General features: G+C 38.7%; 1 protein-coding gene across 1 annotated transcript; it reads left to right on the top strand.

The window, feature by feature from the left end:
- Nucleotides 1-2,011: 2,011 nt before the first annotated feature.
- Nucleotides 2,012-12,141, top strand: LOC139135873 (dual specificity protein phosphatase 6-like). Its single transcript, XM_070703635.1, has 3 exons — nt 2,012-4,149; nt 5,118-5,489; nt 9,324-12,141. The coding sequence occupies exons 1-3, from the start codon at nt 3,753-3,755 to the stop codon at nt 9,665-9,667; spliced, it is 1,113 nt and encodes a 370-aa protein (XP_070559736.1). The 5' UTR covers nt 2,012-3,752; the 3' UTR covers nt 9,668-12,141.
- The last annotated feature ends 729 nt before the right edge of the window (nt 12,142-12,870 follow it).

Here is a 12,870-nt window from a genome sequence, read left to right as displayed (position 1 = left end):
GGCCAGCAGTCAAGTTTCTATATTTAATAACCACGCTTAAAATGATCACGAATGACGTCACTATGCAAAGCTAAAATGTACTTAACTTTTCGGCACTTTTGTAGCGTCTTTATGTCGGGAATGTTGTGTGTGTGACCTCATGTATGTTTTATGTCTTTGGTGACCTGAGAGGAATTTGTAAATGTTTAACTCTGCATGACACATTATGGTATCACTTTGATAAGGAACATCGTATCTCGTTATCATTTCGCCACTATTCACGTGACTTGCTCTGGACGAAGTCAGGATCTATCATCGTAAAGTTTCTGGCTCTGCGAACCCACAACTTGACTTTTAACCGCACATCAACTCAAGAAAATCGCACTGTCGACCCACTAACTTTGATTTACGCAGTTCGGAAAGTCGCCTTCGGTCCACGGTGGGGACGTGTGTTCATCCTGTGGGTCCGTCGTGGCGTTTTTTTCCTGTCCGGAACGGTATGCCCACGCGTCCCCGCTCTTCTTTCACGAAAAGCAAACATGATCTGAAGACCGGACGAGGCTGCTATGGCGTTGGCTGGGAGCCATCTCTCCATTCGTTTCAAATATTAGTCAGTGACTTCCTCACACGACTTATTTTAGGAAGCATTTTACATCCAATCTAAACATATATTTTCGTTTCCATAGCAAGAAGTGGGTGACAAAGAATTTCTAGCTGTAAACACGTCGCAACTCCGCCAAACTTAATTGCCTCTTTGTGATTTATTAATCGACTCATACTCCTTTATTATTATTGAGTTTTGCGTGTGGATTACGGTCGGAAACGAGAGCACTCCTGTAAAGACCAATCTCAAGTTGAAATATTTCTCTCCCAAAGCATTTCTGTCTTCCGAAAAATGCACATATGGAAGAGATGGCTGAGGATATAGTTGGAATCAACGGTCCTATCGAATACAATATCTGGCAGATGTATACTATAAAGCCTATAGCCTAGGGTTATAAATGTTCATATTGGATGAATCCAGAATTTCTTCCTGTCAAAGCTGTACAGTCGAGCTATTTTTCAGACACCGTGTTTTTCCTTATACACCTTTTCACTTAAGGAAATCATGATGAACTTGAAATGTTTCGGTGACTGTTCAGAGACAAGCCATGGCCTATCGGAAGGGCACAGAAACACAGTGACGCGATGACGGACAAATAATAAAGAATATAGTAAACAAAGTGTCCGACGGCCCACAAATATTCAAGCACGAATGTTTTACGTTCTATAGGCCTATAATGAGTCTGTACAAAAATGTCCTCGAACGTGTTCCTTTTCTGGACAAAGGAGGGACGACGTTTTGGCTTTCATAGAAATCTGTAAAAATTATACGAGGGCTATGTGCCGAGCATTGTTACAAACCCAACATTGGAAGTTTATCACGTATAGAGTGCCTATAGACTTTCCTATTTACATGAGATATCGAAAGAAAGAAGAAAATGCCACTGAGATGTCAGCTGAAAAATCATAAGCATGTAAACAAACAACATTTCAACATTTGTCTTTGGCAGAATTATTTTTCTCTCTTTCTTATGTGGTTTCCATAGTGTTGCAAATGCGAATGATACCGGCACTGTGTGGAAGTTTTTTCAGTAGACAGCTATATCAAATCCGTTGTACACTGACCTCCTTATCAAAGGAAACGTCAAAGCCCTTCCTTGTTTCAGGTAGTCAGCATATTTAAATGACAAAAATATTCTGTCAGTCCTGTCTTTAGTTTCATTAAACATCACAGCCACGCGAAATCTTGAGAACTTGAGTGCCCATTGGGTACTAAAAATAGTTTGGCAAGCAAGCAGTGCTCGTGTCACCTCGCGCAGTATCATACAGTGATCACATGCACACGATGGGCGACCGTTCGCCGACGTATACATGTACAAGTAGCCGAGGTAGTTCGGTTGGTGCCCGAGTATTTCCATATAAGGATATTGTCTCCATACATGGCAGCTATACGAGTGAAATGACTGAAGCAAAGCTCTGGCTAAGCCGTTGCGATAAGAACAGGTGCTAGGTTAAAGTGAAATATAAGAACGGCATATATTTAGGGGTGGGGGAACGAACAAATGAGAAATCTATATTCATATATATGAAATATTGGCGGACAACGGAACACTTTAAATCTTTACCGACGATGGTTGGTAGAGACATCCATGGTAGAGAGCAAGTGTAGAAACACTAAGCTTGCGAGGAAACATAAAAAGTTAAATAAAATAAATAAATAAATAAATAAATAAATAATAGTGTCACGGGCCGGCAAAAAAGAGGGACATCAAAAAATAATTGTGAATATCAAAACTTTGAAATATGTTCAATATGGACACTTTTAGGATATCAAACGAGGAATAGGCCTACAACAAAAATACATTTTCCGCTATGTCTACACTAGAAATTTAATATTGAACCGGTTTCATATCAATAATCCCCGTTAAACGTTAAATCGGCGTTGTCATCTTCGAACTGAAATATAACCCTAGTTATATTAACTTCGAAGGCTAGAACAATTGGCAAAGTGTAAATACACATCATTTCTTAAATGTAATAAAAATACATAATATATTGTAAATCCAACGTGTTTGGCTTCAAGTAATTACACTCTTTGAGGGTAGAAAATAGAAATGGTATCGATATTGGCGCGCTTTTCAGAGCGCGGGAAATTACACAGAGTTCGACGTGACAATATCTATCGTGGCAGCACGCGCTTTGCCACTGTTAGTGTTACCGTATATACGCCGTTTTTACGGTCATCAACAGCCTTAAACCTCGATTTACGCGACGGAACACCGTGACACTGGATGTTGATCTCTTCGAGAAAACGGCCACCTCAGAGTTGCGATATAGCGCTGTCTCGAAGATATGAAACATCTTCGAGACAGCGCTGAATCGGCGGTGAAAATCACCAATCTCCCAGAAATATATAGTTTACCACTCTAACGTAGCTTCGTATGTACTCCTATTTCTCAGACCATACTTGAGCAACTCCATTCTCTCTCTTATTATCATGAAAATGAGCCGCTCAAACACCACTCGCAACGATGGTTTTGTATTGTCGAGACGTTGAAAGCTGTTAATAGGTAATGAGCAAAGACCTTGCGATCGTGTTTGTATAGGTTTACTTGAATAAACGTTGGCCGGAAATGCCAACGCCGCGGGGGTCATCGATTGAAAAACCACAAGACGTTCTGTAGGCGGAGCTTCCTGAGTAATACAGCGCAGATGATAATTTAGCAGAACAGTTACTATAGTGACCGTAATTTAATCAGTGATGTCAAAGATCTCCTTGCTTCTGATTGGATAAGGAAATACGATTGATCAGTTTAGTGCTTCTATTTTGCTGCTCGATGGACACACGATTTCTTGTCTGTCAACGTGCTGCAAGGGGAAAGAAAATCAGTGCGCGCCTCTGATTTGCCAAGTTGTTTTCAAACGAGCCTCTCACGTTACATGTGATGTCGAAGGCGAGTCAGTCACAATCGTCAACGTTTGGGTGAATCGCTATAGTCAGTCGGCAGTCAAGACGTGAGAAGCGGCTCCGTGTGATTAGTGATTGCATCGCCAGCACGTATATAATCCGTACATCTTCAAGTGACCATTTCTAGTTCGTTGAAGATATGTTAATGGACGACAAGCGTGAAGGAGATTTTAGTTCTATCAACCACTGTACGTCGATAGTTGACGCGCACACGTAACCCACCAACACCGTCTCCTCCGTGATTCCCCAGTGATTATTTTTCATGTTTGAAAAACGTCAGGACGAAATGACATTTGAAGAAACTATGGCTCAAGGAAAAGGAACGGAATGGTTGAAGAAACAACTGACAACGAACGATAATCTTGTATTGCTGGACTGCCGAGCGAGCAGGGACTTCACCCAATCGCACATTGAAGGTGCCATCAATGTCACCCTGCCTAGTCTCCTACTCAGGCGATTGAAGAAGGGACACGGCGTTTCCTTCAAAACTTTGATATCGAGTGAACATGGCAAGGAAAAATTTTTGAAGAAGTCCCAGGTGGGAACCGTAGTTTTGTACGACGACCACACGTCAAATTTGAACGACAACACAGACGGCGTTCTTTGCCTGCTCTTGAAAAAACTAAAAGAAGATGGCTGTCATGCGTGTTACTTGCAAGGTACGGTTCGCCCATTCATTATAATGTTTTGGTGCATGTGTGTGTGTACGTGTATGAGAGTGCCGAACGGAACGGACAAATTCCTTCACACTTATCAATTCAACTTGAATATGTACCACCACAAAAACATTAGACGAAATTTAAGTACATTATTCGTTGGTTTTGGGGGATGACAACCCAAGAAAGCCAGTGTTCCGTTCGTAACTTTGATGTAGACAGTACGAGCCAAGGGAAGGGGCGGAGTTAACGTAGTGTAAACGGCAAAGAAAACCAAAATGGCGAAAGGGATGGGGCCTATCAGAGTTTTTCCTATCTTGCTGCAGTTTTACTCAAAACACGCACGAAGCCCGCGTTATCAGCTAAAGCCAGCGGAAACACACATGTTTGTTTTCCTATCATATTTTTATCTATGTGACCCAAATAGACAAACGCGGGAGATATACATGTATTTTAACTTATTCTCAATGTCATAGTTGGCTGGCTGTAAGAAATAAATTATCCATTGCCTGTCAGCTGAACGTTGAAGTTTCGGGGTTTCAGCAATGTCATGTCAATGTTAACAGTGTACAGCACTAAATTTCATAATTATACAGTCTTTTAGAGTAGTCTGTTGACTTGACAAGAATGACAGAAAGTATTGAAACTTGCAACGTAAAGTGTATTCGCTCAAAGGAACTTGAGTAAAGAATTGATGGATTTTCTGAATAAAAAAAACATCAACATAAAAAGCAAGAGGATGTTTTGATGTAAGCCTCTGTATGGCTTATTGATCATCTCAGAGACAGCATCCTACATCTGAAAATCGAAGTCGAGGTTTTAACTTTGATTATGGATGTTATATGGATGTTATACTTCTATATTATAGATTTATATATATATATATATATATATATATATATATATATATATATATATATTTGATTATTATTTTAAAACTATTTTATTTCATTTCTCTTTTCTCTTCGCAGGAGGGTTTTCCTCATTTCGTAAACAGTACCCAGATCACTGTGAAAGGCTTGATGGTGATGAAAACACTCTCATTACCGGGATAGAGGGACTAAATATTAATTGTAATGAATCAGGCGATATCAACCCAGAGACACCCTTGGATAATACATTCCCGGTTGAAATTTTACCCTACTTGTTTCTTGGCTCAGCGCAGGACTCAAAAAATATGGACATGTTGTCAAAGCATGGTATAAAGTACATTTTGAACGTTACGCCGAACATCCCAAATTGCTTCGAGAGTGAAGGGGATTTCAAATACATGCAAATACCAATTAGTGATCACTGGAGTCAAAACCTTTCGGTTTTCTTTCCAGAGGCAATCGGTTTCATCGGTAAGTTCAACTCTTCTTGTCCATTTTTAATTTGTTTGGAACTTTCGCTTTGTCAAATATTATGTTGTGTCACTTCAGTCTCATAAAATGCTTTAATTGCCTCGTTTGCTAGTCTATGATGATAAGAAGTGATAAATTTGCTAAGAGATTCCAGAGCAATGCAGCTCTCTTCCTGTAATAAAAATTTAAGTGGCCTTCAACATTCTTAGTCAGGGAACATATATTGTGAAGAAGTCTAGTACATTTCAATATATTTCTCCAGACCCCAACTTGTGGAGTCTTTATTTGTTTATCTATTCATCGACAGGAGGTTAGTTATCAGAGATTTTCACAAGTGAAATAATTGTAAATACAGGACAGCCACAGTGAGCCCTTTGGTTTCCCAACATGTGGAAAGTTGTTGAAGCCCTGCCAAGCTTCTGTCATAAGTAAGGATACCCATTTGAGGTCAACTTTGACCTCAAATAGACTACAAGCAACAAGATTGGGATCTGACAGCTGGAGATTAAATCCGCCAAAAATTAAAAATTAACTATTCCTGGAGAGGAGATGACAAACAATGATGGCTATCATTTTGATGAAAACAGAAAGATTGTAAGGAGGAAAACTGGCAAAACTGTCACAGAATTAATATCTTCACACATGATATCTAGACTCATTTTGAAATCCCTTTCAGAACTTTCTGTGGCCTTTTGAAGATTCCACACCTAACAACAAGTGTTTGCCACTGAGAAAAAGGCACTTTATTAGTGTCATGCAAGCGTTTCCTAACACCAACCCCCCTCTTTCATCTCTCAAGAAAAGTTCTCCTTATGTTAAGTAAACTTATTAAAGGTTAAAAAGGTCGGAGGAAAAGCATTAGTTTTACCACAATATGTATTTTGTGAACAGACTGGAACCATGGCCAGAGAAAAGTGGCCCATCCCTTCATCAGATAATGTGCTTGTGTACAATTTGAAGAAACGTAGGTGGATGGTTATTGACGGGAACGGCAGCTCTCCAAAAGAGGAAACAAACCTATTGTTGGGAACATAAAACCTGTGTGACTAATGTCATGCCCTGATCTGCCAAGCTGTTGGACCAGTTCCAATGTAAACCTGGTTTGTCTGAAACACTCCTTAGTATCTGCTGACTTCACTGTTTGCATCTGTGTTGAAGTGGAGAGACCCACTTCGTCACTTCCGAAAAGGTAGAAGGATGGTGTCAGCCTACTTCTTTTTATAATTGTGGTCAGGTTGTGTGATGTCAAACACGGTGTGGTCCCTTGCTGTCCCTTGGTTTTACAAGTCAAAAGTGCTGTTCCTTGGTTTTAAAATTCAAAAGTTAAACAATAACAATTTGTTGAAGGTTATGAGAGAAAAAAAACTGGGTAGTTGCCCCCACTAAATTATCCATTGGAATTTCTCTTGCGTAACCTTATATGTGTTTGGTCTGTCATCAGTTGCTGGTCTTTGAAACAAGAAAACATCGACAGAATTGAAGTTATCTTCGATGAATGCGATTGCTTTTTTCTCCCTTGATGTCATCTCAGGATACAAAGTTGTGATTAATGCCCCAAGTAGACTAGAGCTGTAGACACCAGTCTTGCAACTTGGAACTCGGCCAAATACTTCAAGAGCCTGGCCTGGGTATTTTTACAATTTGTGTAAGCTGTGTGCCCTATGGCATTTATCAATGCCCCAATCTATCCACTGCCATGCCCTACTTCCATATTTTATGCTCAAAAGTGATGAATAAGCAGTTGGGTCCTCTCACTGGCATTTGACATCACTCTGCTGATATACATCACAGAAAAAACAGTCTCTCTTTTGCAAAGTTCGTTTTCGCGGGTGTTTTTCAAAACTATGAGTTGAGAGAGAAACCTTGATTCCAGCCCTGGTGAAGGCTCTTCCATCCTAAAGTCCGTGTAAATAACAAATAATTAACACAAGATCATGTACTGTTGTTCTCGGTCTCTTTTACTGAAAGTATATCATCTTGTATTTCCAAGATTTAATAAATACAGACTTTGTCAAATTGTTGAAGAACAATTCACACTTGTGATAAGTTATTCAAAACCAACGAAACTTGGGAAAAAATGTGCAATCATCTGCCTGATTTGTATGGAAATCAGAGAGAAAACTGATAGGAAAGGAAGCCAATGATTTATGGAAGTGTATAAGTGCTTCTAGGAAAGGCATCCCGTTGTTCTAAAAGTTCACTACACAAACAGCTTGTGTGGCCCGTAGAAGATCTTTTAGAATCGGTGAAAGTTTGATGTCAAAGGTAGTCAGGTCTCAAAGAAGAATCTATCTCTCTAGAAGTCAACGTGTAATTACACAGATTCTTTTGACAGAGGTATTGATTTTTTGAACACAGAGTGGCTTAGGTGTGGAAGGAATTCTGTCTCTTAGAGATGTTCTGTACCAAGTCTTTCCACAGAAAGGATATGTGGAATTGCTGAATCGCTTGGTAGCTAAGGTTTTATAAATTTATGTATCTGACTGACCAATTTTCATCACTGTCTGAACTGTGTTCCCCTGTTGTACAAGTTTGCTTAAAAAAGCATAAAATTACATCCTACATACGACGAAGTAATAAAATACAACTAACTTGAAAGGGATTTTGTTCAATGATGTCATCGGTGCCATGGTAACTGCATGTTCTGCCCTAAGATTGAGCCCAGGAAGTTCCTCTCCTAGATAAAGACGGTAATGTACGCTTAGTCTGATGGCACGGTTGTCATAGCAACCATCTTAGACCTGTATATCTTGAAAGCTGTCTGAAAATTGGAGAGAGGAAAGGGCGACATCCTCTCTTCCCAGAAATGACTATTAGCGCTCTCTTAAAAAGTAACTGAAGAATGATACATCTGTCCTATTCATGAACTTGATTCAGTAGGGATAACAAGCCTGTTGTTGTTCTAAGTCTTTCAACAGCAGTTCTGAATATGCAATGAGAGGCTTCCTGGAATGTCATGTGATATCGCTGTACACCATAGCAAGAAAAAAAAATTAATGTTTAGTCATTACGGCTAATTCTTGCAACCTGCATCTATATTCAGATAAAAAAAACCAGTCAGGTTGATTTATTGAGAGGGTTCAAATTGCCTCTTTTCATAGTATCAATATATAGATAATTCAGCCTAATTAGGTTTTAAAATGCTGATAGTTTTGTCAAAATGAAATTATGGATAAAAAAATTGTGTGTTGCCAAAACTGAGTGAAATACCAGACAGACTCTATTTACTAAATGATTTCAGGCTGCTTATGAGAACTCCTTCCATTTCTAAGTATTTTGTGGTGGAGAAATACTGCCCATCCCCGTTCTGTCTCCATGGCTTTCTTTTTTTCTGCTCTGAGTGGTTTCTTTCCTCTTTTCATCTGTCCACTGTCAGTGTTTTATTCTTGTGCAACCAGGCGGATCTCTTTACCGGCTATGGGATGTTTTGTTGGAAAGTCGGTCGTATTGGATTAGCTGGGCTAGCTACCATAAAAGGTGATTGTTAAACACACCTTGTATGGTATGGGGTACCTGAAGCAACTCCCCATTGTCTAACCAAGTGTAAACATCATAGAGCTTTTGCCGCCTTTTTTAACCTCGGTGAACAACACTCTTTTGGAGGGAAAAAAAATTACAGCCAATAAGCGTACTTCTCTTTCAAGGTGACATTGTGATCCCTACTTCAGTCAGTACTCCATTCTTTGAATATAAAAGACGTGTTACTGGGATACTATGCAAGTGTTTGTTAGAATTGTCTGTGAATAGTTGTCAATATGATTAATATGTCTGAAAATAAGCAGTTCAAAGAAATTGACCTTTTTTTTTCTCTCTCTCTCGTTCTACCTTTTACAGAGGAAGCAAGACAAGCCAAATGTGGAATTTTAGTCCACTGTCTGGCTGGCATCAGTCGCTCAGTGACAGTGACAGTAGCTTACCTCATGCAGAAGTTAGCTCTTTCATTGAACGATGCCTATGACTATGTGAAGAAAAGGAAAGCCAACATCTCACCGAACTTTAACTTCATGGGACAATTACTGGACTTTGAGAGTACACTAAGCAGCAGCCCATGTAGGAAAGGCACGTGTAGCTGTGCTCTTGAAGGCAGGAAGTGTTTAAGTCCTGACACAGCGTTGTTTTCGTTTTCGTCGAGCTCTGAGAAGAGCTACGAGTTCCAATTTGATGTGTCTCCAAGCTGAAGTATTGACAAACAGGGATCGACTGAATGTGGAAAACTGTTTTCATTTTCGAGGTCAATCACTTTTACAGTGGAGAACCATATGACATCAGGGATCGAATTTTGAGAGATGTAGAGGAGAGAGAGGAAAAGACTTGTAACCATAGCAGTAGAGGATCGTCCAGGGATGAAGAACAGTTCTGTGGTATAGAGATAAAAAAATGGAAGAGAAATTTATCAAATGATGAGCAGATGAACTTTGTACAGATTACTGTCTATTTGTATATTGTTGACCAAAGCACATTGTAAATTGTGTACAGATATCCTTTTGAAATGTAAGCAGTCAACATTCACAGTGCATTTGATGTTTCATATGGTGTTCATTTCTATCTTTTTATTTTTTAGAGTTTTTTCATTTTTTTTAATGAGAAATCTTACAAACATGCTGTAGGATTACTTAATGTGACATCTGACACCAACCCTCCACCAGACAAAGGTCTGCAATTTTGAAATTGAAAGAGTTGGTTTTGTATTCATTAATTGTATTTCTATATTTGTGTGCATCATCGTTAATATATTATATATATGTACCGCAACACTGGTTCTCAACTGCCATTTCAGTCTACACCCCAGAGGATTCAATTTATACACCCATGGTGTAAATGATAGTATGTGAATGAGAAGCCATAGGAGGGCATCTTAGAGCAAACTATTTTGTTTATCAAAGTTCAGCTTGCCAAGGTACCATAAATCTCAGGAAAACCGATGTCATACTACACACACAGGAACACACACACATACATACATACATACATACACACAAATGCTTGAGACTCACAAAATAAACAACTCAGTTTTCATCAAAGGATCAGTTAGCAGTATAGATTGATTGCAGACTGAAACATAACAGTACTATTTAGTGTGACAGTATGTAAGTCAGTGAAATTTCGGTGAGTGAACCCAACATTTTAACTGCACTAAGAATGTTTCGCCTGATGAATTAAACAGGACATGTTTACAGGGGTCATGTTTTCACTCTCGGAAATTTCAGGTCATAAAGTTCAGAATTGTGTTATTTTTATAACCTCAATGTGCCCCTACTGTAATGAAAAAAAATTAAAAAAAGACTATGTCACTTTGTTGCATAAGTATGAAATTGTCACTTTAGTTAATTTCACAAAAACTCATCAATGTGGTGTAACTGATGTTTGTATTGCTGTTAGAAAACAGGAAAACAAAATATGCCCAGGTAGTCAGTGTGGTTTGGAAAGTAGAGAATTAAGGGGGCTAATTAACCAGAAAGTAAAAGTTTCAAAAGAAGCTGCCTGCTAGTATAGTCGGGAGAAAGCAACAGGACGAGGAGGGTATGGGCTATTCCATTTCAACTAAGTAGATAGCGTGCATTTGTTGGCCAAAAAAAATAAACCTGGTCTCAAGTTGTATTAGGGAGATTCTTGGCAGGGATTAAGTTAGATTAAAAAACGCTCAGCTAGCACAGGATATGCCAACCATTTGGAAATTGAGCTTAAGCCAAAGGTACTGGCACACAGATTTTTCTACAAGTAATTGGATAGTTCAATTGGAAATCTGACGTCAATAGCACAGCATGCTGGGTAGTTTTCTAACATTGCCTCAATGCATGACACCATTCTGAAAGCATGTGAGTCATCAACAGAGTCCCTTTAAACACATCTGTTGGAATGCATCTATGAGAGACATACAGAGACTGGTAATGAAACATCCTCTGGTTTCAAAGTCTGTCACAGAATTTTCTACTGGAGAAATTTGAAGGCTTCAATTTCCATTATAGTTAGCCATGGTGTTGACATAGTCCTCTGGAGGTGGCAAGCTACAATGGCATAAATCCTGAAAAGACATAAAGAAACTGAAATGTATGCAAGTCATCATCTGAAGTAAACAAGTTGAAAATTAAGTCAAATTATGAAATGCCTGAAGGTCAAAAGGTTAAAGGTCAGAGGGATCTTCTTTTCAGTTGCTCGACTTCTGACCCAGCAATAACCACAAAGAGTTACAAAGACAACAGAATGCAGATAAATGTACATCCATTAAATCATGGAATATGATCTCTAAGTGTGGAGATGTTTAAATTTAATGATCAACATTTTGACAGAACACTGGAATTATTAATTTATAATTGTGTGACACATAAAGCCCTCGAAACAGGAACCAGTGACAACACTAGCAAGCAATATTCCAGAATCAATAACTATATATCTTTGTCATTACAATCCACTATTGACAGGAGTCGGTGAGATACTTACTCAGTGTCTACTTAAACAAGCCACTCTACTTTTCAAGTCAAATAATCTATATGTTTTAGTTCAAACTTTATCTTCATCTTTGTATTGTCTCATTTTAATCAGAAATATTGAGATATTTGGTGAGATTTTAACATATGGTCCTTGTTGTACAACGAAAGATAATTGCTGTTATCAACAATAATAAAGACTAAAAAATGTTGTGCAGTACTTGAAATGGTTTCTGTCTCTTGTATCATTTAAAATTTTGGTTAGACTAGTTTCTAAAGATTGGCTAATTATTTTCCCAACATCTTGTTGCCCCAAGTTACTATATGACCACTTCCATGTATAGGATAAAGCCCGAGTACTCGGGCTCTTCTGGTATATAAAGTCCAACCCAACAATAAAATGTCGAGGCCGCAGGCCGAGACATTTTATCGTAGGGTTGGACTTTATATACCAGAAGAGCCCAAGTACGAGGGTTTTATCCGACTTAAAAACTATCGCCCCTAACTGATATATTTTCGTTTTCAATGTGTTTACGTCAACCGTCCCCTTTGTCAATGTAACATGTTTAGGATATGAATTAAAACTTTTATTTGTGAAATAGCCTTCCAATGTAATGGAACATCCTATAAATGCCCTAGGGCACATTATATAAATGCCCTAGGGCACAGCAGATTTTGTGTTGCAGCTGGTTTCCGCTGTGTTACCAAATTTGAATATTAAAACGTACCAGATGTCTACAGAATATGACATGTTCACTTTTGATTGGACAGTACTTTACTACGGCGCTGTCATTCGTTTCTGGAATTTGGTGACCAAGGCTTTACGAGTAAATAAAACACCCTGAATTGAGCACTCTGATTGGTCAATCAACAGTAGATAGTTTTTAAGTAGTGTTTTGTAACTGTTAATAGTGTTAGGTCACCATATCTAAATCCCACCAGATGTATTTGAGGTT

The sequence above is a fragment of the Ptychodera flava genome, chromosome 6 (assembly GCF_041260155.1).
Source record: "Ptychodera flava strain L36383 chromosome 6, AS_Pfla_20210202, whole genome shotgun sequence".
Taxonomy (NCBI): domain Eukaryota; kingdom Metazoa; phylum Hemichordata; class Enteropneusta; family Ptychoderidae; genus Ptychodera; species Ptychodera flava.
The sequence above is the reverse complement of the archived record's forward strand: the minus strand, read 5'-3'. Positions and strand labels throughout refer to the sequence as shown.